The 20670-nt window shown below is 49.4% G+C and overlaps 1 protein-coding gene across 4 annotated transcripts in view; it reads right to left on the bottom strand.

The window, feature by feature from the left end:
- Positions 1–20370, bottom strand: part of PI4KB (phosphatidylinositol 4-kinase beta) — a 33823-nt gene extending 13453 nt beyond the window's left edge. The window contains exons 1-8 of one of the 4 annotated variants that reach the window (XM_053966835.1): positions 19823–20370; positions 16019–16895; positions 13507–13551; positions 9637–9864; positions 8148–8375; positions 5389–5498; positions 2636–2740; positions 325–448 (exon numbers count right to left, since the gene is read on the bottom strand). In XM_053966835.1, the coding sequence (XP_053822810.1) occupies positions 325–448; positions 2636–2740; positions 5389–5498; positions 8148–8375; positions 9637–9864; positions 13507–13551; positions 16019–16867 (1689 nt within the window). In that variant the 5' untranslated portion in view covers positions 16868–16895; positions 19823–20370. Of the gene's footprint in view, positions 1–324; positions 449–2635; positions 2741–5388; positions 5499–8147; positions 8376–9636; positions 9865–13506; positions 13552–15534; positions 15905–16018; positions 16896–19822 lie in introns of those variants that run through there. The other 3 variants (XM_053966836.1, XM_053966838.1, XM_053966837.1) reach the window with 3 other exon arrangements.
- Between the last annotated feature and the right edge of the window lie 300 nt (positions 20371–20670).

Consider the following 20670-nt stretch of genomic DNA (forward strand, 5'->3'; position numbering starts at 1 on the left):
AATATTCCATCAAATTCCATCAATATTCCATCAAATTCCATCAATATTCCATCAATGTTCCATCAAACCCGATTGAAATGGGGTGGGATTGCAGAAATCCCGGTAAAATTCCATCAAATTCCATCCAATTCCATCCCAATTCCGTCCAATTCCATCCAATTCCATCCCAATTCCATCCAATTCCATCAATATTCCATCCAATTCCATCCCAATTCCATCCAATTCCATCCCAATTCCATCCAATTCCATCCCAATTCCATCCAATTCCATCCCAATTCCATCCCAATTCCGTCCCGCTGTCCCGGGAATGCCGCGGTTCCTCACCTGCAGCTGTTTGAGCACCTGGAACGCCAGCAGCTCCTGCCGCAGGTCGTCGCCGCACTTGACGATGACGGAGAGGAGGCGCCACGAGGGCAGGTGGCCGTAGGGAGAGGCTTCCCGGATTCTCCTGGCGGGGAAAAACGGGAACGACGGGATGGCCCCGGCACCCGCGGGCCGGGAGGAGCCCCGGGAATTCCCGGGAATTGCCGTTGCGCCGCCCAATCCCGTGGAAATCGCACGGAATCCCGTTAAAGTCTTAGCAAATCCCGTTAAAATCCCAGAAAATTACATAAAAACCCCTTGTAAATCCCATCAAATCCCATTGGAATCCTATCAAATCCCATTGAAATCCTACCAAATCCCGGTAAAAACCTGTTAAAATCCCATCAAATCCCATTGAAATCCTATCAAATCCCGTTAAAAACCTGTTAAAATCCCATCAAATCCCATTGAAATCCTATCAAATCCCTTTAAAATCCCATCAAATCCCATTAAAATCCCGTTAAAATCCCATCAAAATCCCGTTAACATGCCATTAAAATCCCAGAAAATTCTGTTAAAATCCCATCAAATCCCATTAAAATTCTGTTAAAATTCCATCAAAATCCCATCAAATCCTGTTAAAATCCCATAAAAATCCATAAAAATCCTGTTAAAATCCCATCAAATCCCATTAAAATCCTGTTAAAATCCTGTTAAAATCCTAACAAATCCCACTAAAATCCTATTAAAATTCCTGGTTTTTTTTTCCCAGGGTGATTCCTGGATGAGGATTTCCCTGGAATTCCCAGGAATTGGGGCAAACCCCAAATTGGGTTTTTTTTTTCCCAGGGTGATTCCTGGATGAGGATTTCCCTGGAATTCCCGGGAATTGGGGCAAACCCAAATTGTTTTTTTTTCCCCAGCGTGATTCCTGGATGAGGATTTCCGTGGAATTCCCAGGAATTTGGGGCAAACCCCCTGGATGAGGATTTCCCTGGAATTCCCGGGAATTGGGGCAAATCCAAATTGTTTTTTTTTTTTCCCAGGGTGATTCCTGGATGAGGATTTCCCTGGAATTCCCAGGGAACCCCCTGGATGAGGATTTCCCTGGAATTCCCGGGAATTGGGGCAAACCCAAAATTGTTTTTTTTTTTTTCCCAGGGTGATTCCTGGATGAGGATTTCCCTGGAATTCCCAGGGAACCCCCTGGATGAGGATTTCCCTGGAATTCCCGGGAATTTGGGCAAACCCCGAATTGGTTTTTTTTCCCCAGGGCGATTCCTGGATGAGGATTTCCCTGGAATTCCCAGGAATTGGGGCAAACCCCCTGGATGAGGATTTCCCTGGAATTCCCAGGAATTGGGGCAAACCCAAAATTGGATTTTTTTTTTTTTCCCAGGGTGATTCCTGGATGAGGATTTCCCTGGAATTCCCAGGAATTGGGGCAAACCCCAAATTGGGTTTTTTTTTTCCCAGGGCGATTCCTGGATGAGGATTTCCCTGGAATTCCCAGGGAACCCCCTGGATGAGGATTTCCCTGAAAATCCTGGGAATTGGGGCAAACCCCAAATAGGGTTTTTTTTCCCAGGGTGATTCCTGGATGAGGATTCCCCTGGAATTCCCGGGAATTGGGGCAAACCCCAAATTTGGTTTTTTTTCCCAGGGCGATTCCTGGATGAGGATTCCCCTGGAATTCCCAGGGAACCCCCTGGATGAGGATTTCCCTGGAATTCCCGGGAATTTGGGCAAACCCCAAATTGTTTTTTTTTTCCCAGGGTGATTCCTGGATGAGGATTCCCCTGGAATTCCCGGGAATTGGGGCAAACCCAAATTGGGTTTTTTTTCCCAGCGTGATTCCTGGATGAGGATTTCCCTGGAATTCCCAGGAATTGGGGCAAACCCAAAATTGGATTTTTTTTTTTTTTCCCAGGGTGATTCCTGGATGAGGATTCCCCTGGAATTCCCAGGGAACCCCCTGGATGAGGATTTCCCTGGAATTCCCAGGAATTGGGGCAAACCCCCTGGATGAGGATTCCCCTGGAATTCCCGGGAATTGGGGCAAACCCAAAATTGGGTTTTTTTTCCCAGGGCGATTCCTGGATGAGGATTCCCCTGGAATTCCCGGGAATTGGGGCAAACCCAAAATTGGGGTTTTTTTCCCCAGGGCGATTCCTGGATGAGGATTTCCTTGGAATTCCCAGGGAACCCCCTGGATGAGGATTTCCCTGGAATTCCCGGGAATTGGGGCAAACCCAAAATTGTTTTTTTTTTTCCCAGGGCGATTCCTGGATGAGGATTCCCCTGGAATTCCCGGGAATTCCCCATCCCTTACCTGACTTTCTCCTGCCAGGGCTCCTTGAGGGCCACGGCCGACGGATCCTCGGGGTCCCTGCGGAACGCCGTGGGCGTGTGGGCCAGCTGCTCCGACAGCCGCCGCCTGCGGGACGGCAACGGCAATTCCGGCTTTTTCCACGGAAAAAAACGCGGGAAAACGCGGGAAAACGCCGCCTTCCCGCTCTGGGCAAGGCCAGAATTCCAGGGGTTTATCGAGGGGAAATCCCTGCTTTTTTGCTTTGGCATTGTCGCAATTCCGCGGTTTTACGGAGGGAAAATTCCTGGATTTTTGCTCCAGGGAGTGTCGAAATTCCAGGGTTTTATTGTGGAAAAACTCCCAATTTTTGCTCCAGGGAAAGTCGAAATTCCGGGGTTTTATTGTGGAAAAACTCCCAATTTTTGCTCCAGGGAATGTTGGAATTCCATGGGTTTTATTGTGGAAAAATTCCCGATTTTTGCTCCAGGGAAAGTCGAAATTCCGGGGTTTTATTGTGGAAAAATTCCCGATTTTTGCTCCAGGGAAAGTTGGAATTCCAGGGGTTTTATTGAGGGAAAATTCCTGCATTTTTGCTTTTGGGAATGTCAGAATTCCAGAGGTTTTATTGAGGGGAAATCCTTGCTTTTTTTATTGGGAATGTCAGAATTCCAGAGGTTTTATTGTGGAAAAACTCCCAATTTTTGCTTTTGGGAATGTCGAAATTCCAGGCTTTTATTGTGGAAAAACTCCCAATTTTTGCTCCAGGGCAAGTCGGAATTCCGGGGTTTTATTGTGGAAAAACTCCCAATTTTTGCTTTTGGGAATGTTGAAATTCCAGAGGTTTTATTGTGGAAAAACTCCCGATTTTCCTCCAGGGAATGTCAGAATTCCAGGGTTTTATTGAGTGAAAATTCCTGCATTTTTGCTTTGGGAATGTCGGAATTCCGGGGTTTTAATGAGGGAAAATTCCTGCATTTTTACTTTTGGGAATGTCATCATTCCAGAGGTTTTATTGTGAAAAAGCTCCCAATTTTTGCTCCAGGGAAAGTTGGAATTCCAGGGATTTTATTGAGGGGAAATTCCTGCATTTTTACTTTTGGGAATGTCGTAATTCTAGGGGTTTTATTGTGGAAATACTCCCGATTTTTGCTCCAGGAAATGTTGGAATTCCAGGGTTTTATTGAGGGAAAATTCCTGCATTTTTGCTTTGGGAATGTTGGAATTCCAGAGGTTTTATTGAGGGGAAATTCCTGCTTTTTTTATTGGGAATGTCAGAATTCCAGAGGTTTTATTGTGGAAAAGCTCCCGATTTTTGCTCCAGGGAAAGTTGGAATTCCAGGGGTTTTATTGAGGGAAAATTCCTGCAATTTTGCTTTGGGAATGTTGGAATTCCAGGGGTTTTATTGAGGGAAAATTCCTGCTTTTTTTATTGGGAATGTTGGAATTCCAGAGGTTTTATTGTGGAAAAACTCCCCATTTTTGCTACAGGAAATGTTGGAATTCCAGGGGTTTATTGAAGGAAAATCCCTGCATTTTTGCTTTGGCATTGTCGCAATTCCGCGGTTTTACGGAGGGAAAATTCCTGGATTTTTGCTCCAGGGAGTGTCAGAATTCCGGGGTTTTAATGAGGGAAAATTCCTGCATTTTTACTTTTGGGAATGTCATAATTCCAGGGGTTTTATTGTGGAAAAACTCCCGATTTTTGCTCCAGGAAATGTTGGAATTCCAGGGTTTTATTGAGGGAAAATTCCTGCATTTTTACTTTTGGGAATGTCGGAATTCCAGGGGTTTTATTGTGGAAAAACTCCCAATTTTTGCTCCAGGGAATGTCGGAATTCCAGGGGTTTTATTGAGGGGAAATTCCTGCATTTTTGCTTTGGGAATGTTGGAATTCCAGAGGTTTTATTGTGGAAAAACTCCTGATTTTTGCTTTTGGGAATGTTGGAATTCCAAAGGTTTTATTGTGGAAAAATTCCCGATTTTTGCTCCAGGGAAAGTTGGAATTCCAGGGGTTTTATTGTGGAAAAACTCCTGATTTTTGCTTTTGGGAATGTTGAAATTCCAAGGTTTTATTGAGTGAAAATTCCTGCATTTTTTTATTGGGAATGTCAGAATTCCAGAGGTTTTATTGTGAAAAAGCTCCCGATTTTTGCTCCAGGGAAAGTTGGAATTCCATGGGTTTTATTGAGGGGAAATTCCCGCTTTTTTGCTCCAGGGAGTGTCGGAATTCCGGGCTTTTATTGTGGAAAAACTCCCGATTTTCCTCCAGGGAATGTCAGAATTCCAGGGTTTTATTGAGTGAAAATTCCTGCATTTTTGCTTTTGGGAATGTCAGAATTCCAGGGTTTTATTGAGTGAAAATTCCTGCAGTTTTGCTTTTGGGAATGTCGGAATTCCGGGGTTTTAATGAGGGAAAATTCCTGCATTTTTACTTTTGGGAATGTCATAATTCCAGGGGTTTTATTGTGGAAAAACTCCCGATTTTTGCTCCAGGAAATGTTGGAATTCCAGGGTTTTATTGAGGGAAAATTCCTGCATTTTTACTTTTGGGAATGTCAGAATTCTGGGATTTTATTGAGTGAAAATTCCTGCATTTTTACTTTTGGGAATGTCGGAATTCCAGGGGTTTTATTGTGGAAAAACTTCCAATTTTTGCTCTGGGCAATGTGGGAATTCCAGGGGTTTTATCAGGGAAAATTCCCAGATTTCTGCTCAGGGAATTGTCAGAATTCCGGGTTTTTTTAGGAAAAACTCCCCGTTTTCCCAAAGCTCACCGGATGTCCCCGGCGGCGATGAAGACGGGCTCCCGGCTCTCCTGGCTGGTGATGGAATCCACGGAAAACTGGGAGATGTTGTCACAGCTGTTGGTGTGCATCTCCGGGAGCTGGGGGATCCCGGGAAAACCCAATGAAATTCCATGAAATCCCAACAAATCCCATTAAAATCCCATCAAATCCCATTAAAATCCCATCAAATCCCATTAAAACCCCATTAAAATCCCGTCAAATCCCATTAAAATCCCATCAAATCCCATAAAATCCCATTAAAATCCCACCAAATCCCATTAAAACCCCATCAAATCCCATTAAAATCCCACCAAATCCCATTAAAATCCCATCAAGTCCCATTAAAATCCCATCAAATCACATCAAATCCCATTAAAACCCCATTAAAATCCCATCAAACCCCATCAAGTCCCATTAAAATCCCATCAAATCCCATCAAATCCCATTAAAATCCCACCAAATCCCATTAAAATCCCATCAAGTCCCATTAAAATCCCATCAAATCCCATCAAGTCCCATTAAAATCCCACCAAATCCCATTAAAATCCCATCAAATCCCATTAAAATCCCATTAAAATCCCATCAAATCCCATTAAAATCCCATCAAATCCCATTAAAATCCCATTAAAATCCCACCAAATCCCATTAAAACCCCATCAAATCCCATTAAAATCCCATCAAATCCCATCAAGTCCCATTAAAATCCCACCAAATCCCATTAAAATCCCATCAAATCCCATTAAAATCCCATTAAAATCCCATCAAATCCCATTAAAATCCCATCAAATCCCATTAAAATCCCATTAAAATCCCACCAAATCCCATTAAAATCCCATCAAGTCCCATTAAAATCCCATCAAATCACATCAAATCCCATTAAAACCCCATTAAAATCCCATCAAACCCCATCAAATCCCATTAAAATCCCACCAAATCCCATTAAAATCCCATCAAATCCCATTAAAATCCCATCAAATCCCATCAAATCCCATCAAATCCCATTAAAATCCCAGAAAAATCCTGTCAAATCCCATCAAATCCCATTAAAACCCCACCAAATCCCATTAAAACCCCATCAAATCCCATTAAAATCCCATAAAATCCCATTAAAATCCCATAAAATCCCATTAAATTCCCAATAAAATCCCATCAAATCCCATCAAATCATATTAAATTCCCATTCAAATCCTATTAAAATCCCATTCAATTGCCATTAAAATCCTAATAGATCCTATTAAAATCCCATTAAAATCCCATCAAATCCCAATAAATTACCAATAAAATCCCATTAAATTTCCATTAAAATCCTATTAAAATCCCATCAAATCCCATTAAAATCCTATTAAAATCCCATTAAATTGCCATTAAAATCCTAATAAAATCCTATTAAAATCCCATTAAAATCCCATCAAATCCCATTAAATTCCCAATAAAATCCCATCAAATCCCATCAAATCCCATTAAATTCCCAATAAAATCCCATCAAATCCCATCAAATCCCATTAAATTCCCAATAAAATCCCATCAAATCCCATTAAATTCCCATTAACATCCCATCAAAATCCTATTAAAATCCCATTCAAATCCCATTAAATCCCATTAAATTCCCATTAAAATCCCATCAAATCACATTAAAATCCTATTAAAATCCCATTAAATTCCCATTAAAATCCCATTAAATTGCCATTAAAATCCTAATAAGATCCCATTAAAATCCCATTAAAATCCCGTCAAATCCCATCAAATCCCATTAAAATCCCATCAAATCCCATTAAAATCCCATCAAATCCCATTAAAACCCCATTAAAACCCCATTAAAACCCCATTAAAATCCTATTAAAATCCCATTAAATTCCCATTAAAATCCCATCAAATCCCATTAAATTGCCATTTAAATCCCATTAAATTGCCATTTAAAATCCTAATAAGATCCTGTTAAAATCCCATTAAAATCGCATCAAATCCCATTAAATTCCCAATAAAATCCCATCAAATCCCATCAAATCGTATTAAATTCCCATTAAAACCCTATTAAAATCCCATTAAATTCCCATTAAAATCCTATTAAAATCCTATTAAATTCCCATTCAAATCCCATCAAATCGTATTAAATTCCCATTAAAATCCTATTAAAATCCCATTAAATTCCCATTCAAATCCCATCAAATCGTATTAAATTCCCATTAAAATCCCATCAAATCCTAATAAATTCCCATTTAATTCCCATTAAAATCCCATTAAATTTCCATTATATTCTCATTAAAGTCCCACTCAAATCCCATCAAATCCCCTTAAATTCCCATTAAAATCCCATTAAAATCCCATTAAATCCCCATTAAAATCCCACTCAAATCCCATCAAATCCCATTAAAAACCCATAACAATCCTATTAAAATCTCATTAAAATCCCATTAAAATCCCACTCAAATCCCATCAAATCCCATTAAATTCCCATTAAAATCCCATTAAAATCCCATTAAATCCCCATTAAAATCCCACTCAAATCCCATCAAATCCCATTAAAAACCCATAACAATCCTATTAAAATCTCATTAAAATCCCATCAAATCCCATTAAATTCCCATAAAAATCCCATCAAATCCCATTAAAAACCCATCAAACCCCGTCAAATCCCACCCGGTTTTATCCAACCCCACAAAACCCCGCGGTGCTCCCTAAAACCCCATTCCAGGGGGATCCCGGAGCGCCACCGATCCCTGTGGAAAATCCCCGTTCCCGGCGCCCACCTCCACCTGCAGCTCCACGATGTCGTCCACGGACCAGGCCTCGTCGTCGTTGTCGTAGTTGGGGACGGTGCTGAAGCTGCCGGCCCGCTGCTCCGGGCCCATCCCGCATTCCGGAAGGTTCTCGGCCGAGCGCGTGCTCCGGATGCGGTTCTCCGGGATGCGCGCCGGGACGCTGGCCGTGTCGAAATTGTCGCATTCCAGGACTTCCACGTAGATCAGGTAGGGAGCCTGCGGGAAGAGGGGACGGCGCAGGGATGAGGGGTGACCCTGGGGATTCCCAGGGCCCGGATTCGGGGGGAAATCCGTGGGGTTTTTTAGGAAAAGGGAGGAGATTCCAGAGGGATTGGAAGTGGGAGGTGCTCAGGGGGTTTGGGCCCAATTCCAGCTGTCCCAAATCCCATCTCCCATCTCAAATCCCATCCCAAATCCCAAATCCCCATCTCCCATCCCAAATCCCCATCTCCCAAATCCCATCTCCCAAACCACATGTCCTATCCCAAATCCCCATCTCCCATCCCAAATCCCATCCCAAATCCCATCTCCCCTCCCAAATCCCATCTCCCAAATCCCAATTCCCATCTACCCTCCCAAATCCCATCTACCGCCCCAAATCCCCATCTCCCATCCCAAATCCCAGCTCCCAAATCCCATCTCCCATCCCCCAAATCCCATCTCCCATCCCAAATCCCATCTCCCATCCCAAATCCCATCTCCCTAATCCCATCTCCCAAATCCCCATCTCCCATCCCAAATCCCATCTCCCATCCCAAATCCCATCTCCCAAACCCCATCTCCCAAATCCCAAATGCTATCTTCCATCTCAAATTCCATCCCAAATCCCATCCCAAATCCCCATCTCCAACCCCAAATCCCATCTCCCAAATCCCATCTCCCCTCCCAAATCCCATCTACCGCCCCAAATCCCCATCTCCCATCCCAAATCCCAGCTCCCAAATCCCATCTCCCATCCCCCAAATCCCATCTCCATCCCAAATCCCATCTCCCTAATCCCATCTCCCATCCCCCAAATCCCATCTCCCCTCCCAAATCCCATCTCCCCTCCCAAATCCTATCTCCCATCCCAAATCCCATCTCCCCTCCCAAATCCCATCTCCCAAATCCCAAATCCCATCTCCCAAATCCCATCTCCCATCTCCCAAATCCCATCTCCCATCCCAAATCCCATCTCCCATCCCAAATCCCATCTCCCATCCCAAATCCCATCTCCCTAATCCATCTCCCAAATCCCATCTCCCATCCCAAATCCCATCTCCCATCCCAAATCCCATCTCCCATCCCAAATCCCATCTCCCAAGCCCCATCTCCCATCCCAATCCCCCTTTCCCAGACCCGCTCCTCGGCGCTGAGGATCACACGCCCCCCGTGGCGCTCGAATCCCCCCGATGGCCACCCCCAGCTCTCCCCCCGTTCCCGCGCCATCCCAACCGCCCTCTCCCAAATCCCAAGCGCCGTTTCCTTCCCAGCCCACCTTGTCCTTGGAGTTGAGGACCACGGCCTGCGAGTGGGGCACGCGCACCACGTGGTGCGGGAAGGCGGCCGTGGGCAGCCAGGCGCGCGCCGGCAGCTTGTGGTTGAGCAGGGACAGCTCCGAGATCAGGCGCTGCGTCTTCTGCTCCTTGGTGGGCAGCGTGGCCAGGCGCTTGCCGATGGCCATCAGCGACTTGATGAACTCGCGTTCCGGGGCCAGCCGCGCCGGCTGCCGGCGTCCCGACGGGAGGGTTGGGAAAAGGGGGGAAACGGAGGGGATGTCAGCTCGTCCACAGGGAAGGGGTCTTCATCCCACAGACCCCATCCCATCGACCCCATCCCATCGATCCCATCCCATTGATCCCATCCCATCGACCCCATCCCATCAATCCCATCCCATTGACCCCATCCCATTGACCCCATCCCATTGACCCCATCCCATCGATCCCGTCCCATTGATCCCATCCCACTGACCCCATCCCATTGACCCCATCCCATCGATCCCATCCCATTGACCCCATCCCATTGACCCCATCCCATTGACCCCATCCCATCGATCCCATCCCATTGATCCCATCCCATTGACCCCATCCCATTGACCCCATCCCATCGATCCCATCCCATTGATCCCATCCCATTGACCCCATCCCATTGACCCCATTCCATCCATCCCGTCCCATTGACCCCATCCCATCGACCCCATCCCATCGATCCTGTCCCATTGACCCCATCCCATTGACCCCATCCCATCGACCCCATTCCATCGATCCCATCCCATTGATCCCATCCCATTGACCCCATCCCATCGACCCCATCCCATCGATCCTGTCCCATTGACCCCATCCCATCGACCCCATTCCATCGATCCCATCCCATTGACCCCATCCCATTGACCCCATGCCATTGATCCCATCACATTGATCCCATCCCATCCCATTGACCCCATCCCATTGACCCCATCCCATTGACCCCATGCCATTGATCCCATCACATTGATCCCATCCCATCCCATTGACCCCATCCCATTGACCCCATCCCATCCATTCCACCCCATCCAATCAATCCCATCCCATCCCATTGACCCCATCCCATTGATCCCGTCCCATCGACGCCATTCCATCCCATTGATCCCATCCCATTGATCCCATCCCATCGACCCCATCCCATTGACCCCATCCCATTGATCCCGTCCCATCCCATTTACCCCATCCCATTGACCCCATCCCATCCATTCCACCCCATCCAATCAATCCCATCCCATCCCATTGACCCCATCCCATTGACCCCATCCCATTGATCCCATCCCATCCCAGTGATCCCATCCCATCTCACTGACCCCATCCCATTGACCCCTTCCCATTGACCCCATCCCACTGACCCCATCCCATCAATCCCATCCCATTGACCCCATGCCATTGATCCCATCACATTGATCCCATCCCATCGATCCCATCCCACAGGACCTTCCCAGCCCTCCCTTCTCCCTGCTCTTCCCAACCCAGACCGGCTGGGAAAGGCTTGGGAAGGATTGGGATGAAAGATGAAAAGTTGGGGGAAAAAGGAGGAAAATGGAGGTGATGTTGGTGGTTTTCCAGTGGGATCCATTTCCTGCTTTTCCCTCTTCCCTGCCCTTCCCTCTTCCCTCTTCCCACCCTTCCCTCCTCCTGCCCCTCCCTCTTCCCAGATCCTGGAAATTTGGGAGTCCCATCCATCCCCCAGCAGAGCAGGATCCCGGATTTGGGATCATCCGGATTCCTGGGATTTGGGAGGATCCTCCTGCCGCCCCTCCCTGGTGCCCCAATCCAACAATCCCACAGGGATTTGGGATTTTCCCCTTGGAGGCAGGAGCCCCCTCCCCGCATCGATCCCAAATTTCCACTCCACATTCCCAAAACTCAGGAATAACCAAGGGCTGATTTTCGGGATCACCGAGCGCTCCGATCATGCTGGGAACGGCGCATGCAGAAAGCCACAGATCGGGACGGGGGAAGCAACGGAAAACGCCGGAAAAATCGGGAATATCGCAGAGCAAGAGGAGAGGATCGGGGAAAATCAGGGAAAGAAGGATCGGGATGGGCATTCCCGGCTGGGAATCCGTTGGATTTGTAGTCCACGTCCAAAAATTCCCTCAGGAATTCCGGGATAACGCTCGGCTTCCCCGCCCCCACCTGGCTCCAGGCACGGGAGAAATATTCCAGAGGCTCCCGATCCCGGCCGGACCCCAAAAATTCCCTCAGTTCCCCATGGATTGAATCCCAGTCCTGCAAAAAACCGGGATGTCCCCATGGATGCTTCCCGGCTTTTCCCGCGGAATTCTGGTGGTTCTGATATTCCTGCTCCTCCCATCCAGGTTTTCCACGGATGTTGTCCCCTCGGAATACCAGGAAATGCTTTTCCCGGCGGAATTTGGGAATCTGGGATCAATCCAGGGATCCCTCTGGATCAGCCCCCATCTCGATCCAGGGCAGTTCCTGGATTTTCCAGGGATCCCAAAACGCTTCCTAAGGATCTTTCTCCCAACCTCAGGAATATTCCAGCCGTGCCAGGATCCGTTCGGAGCCTCTGGAATTCTGGGCCCGGTGGGAAATTTGGAGATCTTGGATCTTCCAGCCACAGGGGTTGGGAAATTCCCTCACATTCCAGAGGGAAATTCCTCTTCATCCCATTCCAAAGGAGAATTTTCCTCTTCATCCCATCCCATTCCAGAGGGGAATTTTCCTCATCCCATTCCAAAGGGAATTTCTTCTCCAGCCCATTCCAGAGGGAAAATTCCTCTTCATCGCATTCCGAAGGGAAATTCCAGAGGGAATCTTCCTCTTCTTCATCCCATTCCAGAGGGGAATTCTCCACTTCTTCCCATTCCAAAGGGAAATTCCAGAGGGAATTTTCCTCTTCATCCCATTCCCCATCCCAGCATTCCGAAGATTTCCCACTCCAGCAGAACATCCCATAGGGAAGGAGGAATTATCCCTGTTTTCCGTCGATTCCCAAAAAAAAACCCGGAGAGGAGCCGCTGGCCGGGCTGGGAGGAGCAAGAACGGGTGGAAATCAAGGAATTCCTGGAATTTTGGGTGGGAATTTGGGGCTTGGAGCTCATCCCAAGCATCCCGTCATCCCTAAAAACAGTGGGATTTAGGATGAACCCGAAATTTGGGATCAAATCCCAACAAAATTCCCAAATCCAGGCGTGGGAATGATCCCTGGGAATTCCCAGCAGGATCAGAGCTGGGTTGGAATCCAGGAATTCCCAGAAAAGCCTAAAAAAAAATCATGGAATTCTTCCCAAACTTCCCGTGCTGGAGGAAATCATGGACTACACATTCCCAGCGGGAATCCTGGTGGGAAAAGAGGGAAAGATTCCAAAAAAAAAAAAAAAAAAACCAATGGAAAAAACGGGGAAAGGGTTCATTCGGGAGAGAAAAATCAGGATTCGATTGGAATTTTCATGGAAAAAAAGAAGGAATTAAAAGAATGGAATCAAGGAATGATTGGTGGGAAAAAAAACATGGGAAAAAAAAAAGCAAATTAATCCCATCCGGCTGAGAATTTTGGGAGCCAAATTCCAAGGGAAAACAGCATTTCCTCTTCCACCTGCAACAGAAAAGCAGGAAAAGCAGGAATCCCCTCATTCCCGGATGGATTTTGGTGGGAAAATGGAGATTTTCCTGGATTTTATCCAACTGGAAGGAATTTTCCTGGAATTCCCACTCCGAGGAAGCATCGCGGTGGTGATGCCGGCATTTTTTTTGGGTGGTTTGTTGGTTTTTTTTTTGGGGAATATTTGGGGAATGCTGGGAAATTCCAGAGGGTGGAATTGAGGAAATGCTGCGGTGGGAAGAGGGAACCTCCGGAAAACGGGATCGGAACTTACGGGAGCCAGGGATTTATCCAGGCTTTCCGTACTCGAGGAGAATTCCTGGGAAAAGCAGGAAAAGGGGGATTTGGGGCAGTTTTTTTGGGGGGAATTTTTTTTTTTTCCACAGGAAAGAGAGGAAGGAGCAGGGAAAAGGGGGAGAAAAAGCAAAGTTTAGCTCCAGGTTCACTCCCAGCAATTCCCAAGTTTTTTTTTTTTGGTCCCATCCTCTTGGAATTACCAGAAAAATTCCGGGAAGGAAAATTCCACAGGATCCTCAAGCAGGATGGGATCAAAGCGGAGCAGATCCTAGCGCTGAATTCCCGGGATTTTCCCAGTTTTCCTCCTCTCTGGGATTCCTTATCCCAGCCCAGAAGGACCAGGATGGATCCAGCTCCTAATTCCGTGGATTTCTGACCTTTTCCATCACCAAATCCATGGGGTTTTTTTTTTTCCTTCCTGGATTCCAGTTTATCCCGAATTTCAGCACATCAAACGAATCCCATGGAAACGATCCCGAAAATTCCCAAAACCCCAATTCTTGAGGCCCTTTTTATCACGGAGAAATTCCTGACCCATCCCAGATTTTCCTGCCATTCCCATATCTCCCTCCAAACTCCATCCCAAATATCCCGAAATTCCAGCGCTTGGAGTCCATCAAGTCATTATTTTCTTCCTAAAAGGGATCCAATGGAGCTTCATCCCGTAAAAATTTGGGGCTAAAATTCCCAAAAATTCCCAAAAAAAGGGGACAATCAGGTCTGGATCCCATCTGGGGGGAAAACTGATGGGAAATGACCCCAATTTCACCAGGGAAGGGAAAATTTGGGATGACTTTTCCACCGATTTTCCCTTCCCTGATGAATTTTGGGATCATTTCCCATCAATTTTCCCTGCTTTTTCCAAGGAATTCCTGGATTCCGGAGGGAAAAACACCCAGCACTTCCAAGAACTCCGGGATTTTTGAGGGACAGTCGGGATCCAGGGCTGGAGCCTCCCTGGTTTTGTGCTTTCCCAGCTTTCTCAGGATCGTTTCCAGGAGTTTCCTCATCCATAATTTATGGAAAAGCTCCGGTTTCCGCCTCCTCCTTTTCCATATTAAAAATTCATCCCGGCGGGAACGGCCCCGGATTTTTCCGGGGTGTTTTGATCCCCAATCCGACCTGGATAATTCCTTCCCAATCCTTCCTTCCATCCTTATCCCAATTCCCAGAGTTTGGAACAATCCTTGGCTCCTTCCAAGGATTCCCAGTGGAATTCCCAGCGGAATCAAACCTTGGATTTCTGATCCATTTCCCAGGAATTCCTGGGAATTCCCAGCCATTCCCAGTCAATCCAAACCATTCCCAGTCATTCCCAGCCATTCCACACCATTCCCAGTCACTCCAAACCATTCCCAGTCATTCCCAGTTTCCCTGGGGTGCATTCCACCCTCTGGAGGATTTGTTTTTCCCAGATTTGGGAAGCACCGCTCCCAAAATCTGCTCCCAGCACCAGCTCGGGACTCCCTTCCCGCTTGGAATTCCCAGCTCATGCCAGGGTCAGCCTTGGAGCACAATCCCAGAGGAGCTCTGGGATGAATCCCAGGGAACAACCATGGGATTTTCCCAACACACCAATCCTTGGAGCACAATTCCCACAGAATTCCCTCGGGAACAACCCAGGCTTCACCTCCTCCTTGTTTTCCATGTGGGCTGAGCCTTGGAGCTCAATCCCAGCCCCACAATTCCCACAGAATTCCCTTGGGAACACCCCAGGCTTTACCTCCTCCTTGTTTTCCATGTGGGCTGAGCCTTGGAGCTCAATCCCAGCCCCACAATTCCCACAGAATTCCCTTGGGAACACCCCAGGCTTTACCTCCTCCTCACTCTCCACCTTGGAGTTGATCCTTGGAGCTCAATCCCAGCCCCACAATTCCCAAAGAATTCCCTCGGGAACACGCCAGGCTTTGCCTCCTCCTTGCTCTCCTCCTGGGTCTGAGCCTTGGAGCTCAATCCCAGCCCCACAATTCCCACAGAATTCCCTTGGGAACCCCCCAGGCTTGACCTCCTCCTCGCTCTCCACCTTGGGATGGCTGCTGAGCCTTGGAGCTCAATCCCAGCCCCACAATTCCCACAGAATTCCCTTGGGAACCCCCCAGGCTTTACCTCCTCCTTGTTTTCCATGTGGGGCTGAGCCTTGGAGCTCAATCCCAGCCCCACAATTCCCACAGAATTCCCTTGGGAACCCCCCAGGCTTGACCTCCTCCTCGCTCTCCACCTTGGGATGGCTGCTGAGCCTTGGAGCTCAATCCCAGCCCCACAATTCCCACAGAATTCCCTTGGGAACCCCCCAGGCTTTACCTCCTCCTTGTTTTCCATGTGGGGCTGAGCCTTGGAGCTCAATCCCAGCCCCACAATTCCCACAGAATTCCCTTGGGAACCCCTCAGGTTTCACCTCCTCCTTGTTTTCCATGTGGGGCTGAGCCTTGGAGCTCAATCCCAGCCCCACAATTCCCAAAGAATTCCTTCGGGAACCCCCCAGGCTTTACCTCCTCCTCGCTCTCCACCTTGGGGTTGCTGGCCGTGCGCTTCAGGTTGCTGCTGAGGCTGATGGACACCGTGGCGTCCGACTTGGACCTCTGGTGAGTCCGTTTGGAGGGCGAGAGCCCCGTGTCGGCGCCGGCCGCGGCTCCGGCCAGCTCCCTCCTCCTGCCCGCCGGCTTCAGCTCGTCGGAGAGGATGAGCCGGCGCAGCTTGGTCCCGCGGGAGTGGCGCTGCGTGGAGATGTGCATGTCCGAGGAGTAGGCGCCCAGCAGCAGCGCGCAGCGCAGCGAGAAGTCGATGCTCTGGCGGCAGCGGTGCACGATGTAGGGCTTGATGGCGTCCCCCACGTCCTCGTCCATGTGGATGTACATGTTGAGCAGCTGGGGCAGGTAGAAATCCACCTCGTCGTCGCGGAAGCAGAACAGGCGGTTCCCGATGTAGGCCTGCACGCCGGGCTCCTTGGAGTTGTACAGGTACGAGATGGCCATGGAGATGTCGAAGAGCTTGGACTCGAAGAGGCGCAGGAGCCACGACTGCTTGGCCTGGTTCTGGCGCTTGCGCGCCGTCCTGGCCGCGCTGGAGCTCTCCTCCTCTTCCTCCTGGATCCGCGAGCCGGGTGGATCGTCCAGGCAGCGGATCTGGCAGCTCTCCCCGTTGGGAACGGCGTCGGGAATCGCGCGGAGCTGCTTGACCTTCTCCAGGACCTCCTCGCAGGCCTTCTTGGCCACCTCGGCGTCGATGAGGGCCAGCTCGCCCACGCCTTCCGAGATGACGCTCAGGGAAGAGCCCCCCCCGCCGCTGCCCTGGCAATTCCCCGGCTCCGGGGGGCTCTTCCCAACCGGAGAGTCGCCCATGCTGGAGGAGGGGCGGCGCGGCTCAGAGCTGGGAAAACGGGGGAAAATCGGGATTAGGGATGGGATTCGGGAAGGAATTCAGGAGGAGGAGCAGTGGAGGGGCTGCAGGACTCAATGCTGGGGGAAAATCGGGATTAGGGATGGGATTTGGGATGGAACTCAAGAGGAGGAGCAGTGGAGGGGCTGCAGGACTCGATGATGGGGAAAAATCGGGATTAGGGATGGGATTTGGGAAGGAATTCAAAAGGAGGAGCAGTGGAGGGGCTGCAGGACTTGATGATGGGGGAAAAAGTCGGGATTAGGGATGGGATTTGGGAAGGAATTCAAAAGGAGGAGCAGTGGAGGGGCTGCAGGACTTGATGATGGGGGAAAAATCAGGATTGGGGATGGGATTTGGGAAGGAATTCAAGAGGAGGAGCAGTGGAGGGGCTGCAGGACTCAATGATGGGGGAAAAATGGGAAAAAACTGGGATTAGGGATGGGATTTGGGAAGGAATTCAAGAGGAGGAGCAGTGGAGGGGCTGCAGGACTCAATGATGGGGAAAAATCGGGATTAGGGATGGGATTTGGGATGGAACTCAGGAGGAGGAGCAGTGGAGGGGCTGCAGGACTCGATGATGGGGAAAAATGGGAAAAAAATTGGGATTAGGGATGGATTCGGGAAGGAATTCAAGAGGAGGAGCAGTGGAGGGGCTGCAGGACTCGATGATGGGGAAAAATGGGAAAAAATTTGGATTCAGGAAGGAATTCAAAAGGAGGAGCAGTGGAGGGGCTGCAGGACTCGATGATGGGGAAAAATGGGAAAAAATTGGGATTAGGGATGGGATTTGGGAAGGAATTCAAGAGGAGGAGCAGTGGAGGGGCTGCAGGACTCAATGATGGGGGAAAAATTGGGATTAGGGATGGGATTTGGGAAGGAATTCAAGAGGAGGAGCAGTGGAGGGGCTGCAGGACTCAATGATGGGGGAAAAATTGGGATTAGGGATGGGATTCAGGAAGGAATTAAAGATGAGGAGCAGTGGAGGGGCTGCAGGACTCGATGATGGGAAAAAATGGGAAAAAATTTGGATTAGGGATGGATTCGGGAAGGAATTCAAGAGGAGGAGCAGTGGAGGGGCTGCAGGACTCAATGATGGGAAAAAATGGGAAAAAAATTTGGATTAGGGATGGATTCGGGAAGGAATTCAAGAGGAGGAGCAGTGGAGGGGCTGCAGGACTCGATGATGGGGAAAAACGGGAAAAAACTGGGATTAGGGATGGGATTTGGGAAGGAATTCAAGAGGAGGAGCAGTGGAGGGGCTGCAGGACTCGATGATGGGGAAAAATGGGAAAAAATTGGGATTAGGGATGGGATTCGGGATGGAACTCAAGAGGAGGAGCAGTGGAGGGGCTGCAGGACTCAATGATGGGAAAAAATGGGAAAAAACTGGGATTAGGGATGGGATTCAAGGGTAGAAACCCAGGATACTCCTGAAGGGAAGATGGACATTAATTTTCTTCCCTGTTCATTCAAGGATTTTTCCCTGTTAATTTCAGATTGTTCCTTGTTAATTTAAGGATTTGCTTTATCCCTTTATTTTTCCAACTCCCCAGGAAAGGAGGGAAAGAACTCTCAGGAATTCTCCCTAAATATTCCATGTGAGTCAAACCCAGGTCACCTCCCAGATAGAACTTCTCCTTTTTTTTTTTTTTAACTCTTCTTTTCCTTTTTTTTTTCCCCCACTTCTTCTCCAAGAAATCCCAGATGCCCGAATCCTGACCAAAGTCTGAGAGTCTGGCTCCGTTCCGCCATTCCCAGCGCTCCAAATCCCACATTCCTGAGATTTTTGTGGCTCTTAGATCCCAAAAACCCATGAGAGCCGGAAAAAAATCCCTGATGCTCCCATTTCTCAACGAATCCCAAAATAAACGGGGGTGGAAATTCGGGATTCCACACTTCCCCACACTTCCCATCCCTGTTTTTCCACATATCCCAGATTTTCCTCTTCTATCCGAATCCCAAATCCCTACATGGCTCCAACCCAAAAATTCCAGGGATTCCCTCCCTTCCCGAAGCGTTCAGCTCATCCCAAAAAAACACATCCAAAGCTTTTCCCTCTTCCAGAAATGCCACAGAATTCCACTGGAATTCCCTCCTCCCATGGATCACATTCCGTAGACAAATTCCCACTTTTTGAGGTTTTCCAAGTTTTTGTTTTTCCCAAAGGCTGGGAAATAAACTGTGAAAAGGCAGGGACAAAAAGCAGGGGAAAAAAAAAAGCAGGAATCCACATTCCCACCTGGATCCCAAGGGCAGCTCCTGGGCTGATCCAAGCATGGACCCTGAACTGTGGGATCATAAATTATCCGGGAAATCCGGAGCAGGGATCGCCCAGGAATTCAGGAGCAGAAGTCACCCAGAATTTCAGGAGCAGGGATCATCCAGGAATTCCAGGAGGAATTTCGGGAGCCCAGCCCTGAAATCCCATTCAGAATTCCAAGGAAGAAATCAGGGACTGTTTTCAGCAGATCCACGGGATCCACACCAGGAATGACTCCAAAACCTCAAAAACTCTTCCAGCACCGGGAAAAAAATAGCTGGAAAATCCCCTTTTTTTTTTTTTTTCCACCCAGTTATTCCCTTCCGGATTCCAGGGAAGCTGGAGGGAATAAAAAGGGAGGGATTAAACGTAATTATTTCTCATTATTCAACTTCCCACCAACTCCAGCCGAAGTTTTCCAGGGACGACATTCCCGAGGGGACGAGCGACCCCCGCCAATCCAAATTTTAGGGGAATTTTAGAGGGGATTTTGGGCAATTCCAAAGCTCCCGGAGGCACCAGATGGCCCCGGGAGGGAGCAGGGAGGGGGGGAAGGGTTGGCAAATCCTCCTGTGGAAACGCGGCTGGAAAAGGCTCGGGAAGGGGAATTGCAACCCCCTGGAAAGGGAAGGGGAGAAGGATTTGGGAGAGGTACCTGGAGCGATCCCATCCCGCGAGGCTCCGCTCGGCGAGCCCGGCCCTGCGGCCGGCGCGGGCGGCTCATCCCGGCCACCGGCGGCTGCTGCGGGGGAAGGCGGAAAAACGCCCGGAAATCGCCGCCAAATCCTCCGCGGGGAAAAGGCGACCTCCTGCCCGGCTCCTGCGCCACGAAGCGCCGGCGGAGGCCGCGGGGGGAACCAGGAGGAGCAGGAGGAGGAGGAGGAGGAGGAGGAGGAGGAGGAGGAGGAGGAGGAGGAGGAGGAGGAGGAGGAGGCGAGGCCGGACACGGAGCGGCCGCGGAACCGCCGGGGGGGACCGGGCTGAGGGGGGTGGAGGAGGCCGCGGCGGGGCCGGGCTCACCTCGGGGGAGCGGGGAGGAGCGGGGAGGAGCGGGGAGGAGCGGGGAGGAGCGGGGCCGCGGGGAGAGGAGCAGAAGGGGCGGAAGGGGCCGGCGGAGCGGGGCCGGAGCGGGGCCGGAGCGGAGCGGGGCCGGCGGAGCCTTCCCGGGGCCGGCGGAGCCTCGCCAGGCCCGGCCCGGCGCCGCCTCACGGGGCTGAGGGGCGGCCGCGCCACAGCGCCCCCTGCCGGCCCGGAGGAGCGGGGAAGCGGGCGTGGCTTGTGCTTCGGGGGCGTGGTTTTGTGCTTATATGGATATGTGGGCGTGGTGATGCGGGAGCTGGCTGCGGAATAGAGGCGTGGCATGTGTACATATATGGTTAAAAGGGCGTGGTATCATGCGTTTGGGGGCGTGGCCTCGGTAGGGAACAAGCCCAAGGCGCCCCGCGGGTTCCGCGTTAACGAAAATCGGCGATTTCGGGGGAAAATCGCCTCGGGTGTCGCTGT

The sequence above is a fragment of the Vidua chalybeata genome, chromosome 29, assembly GCF_026979565.1.
Source record: "Vidua chalybeata isolate OUT-0048 chromosome 29, bVidCha1 merged haplotype, whole genome shotgun sequence".
Classification (NCBI taxonomy): domain Eukaryota; kingdom Metazoa; phylum Chordata; class Aves; order Passeriformes; family Viduidae; genus Vidua; species Vidua chalybeata.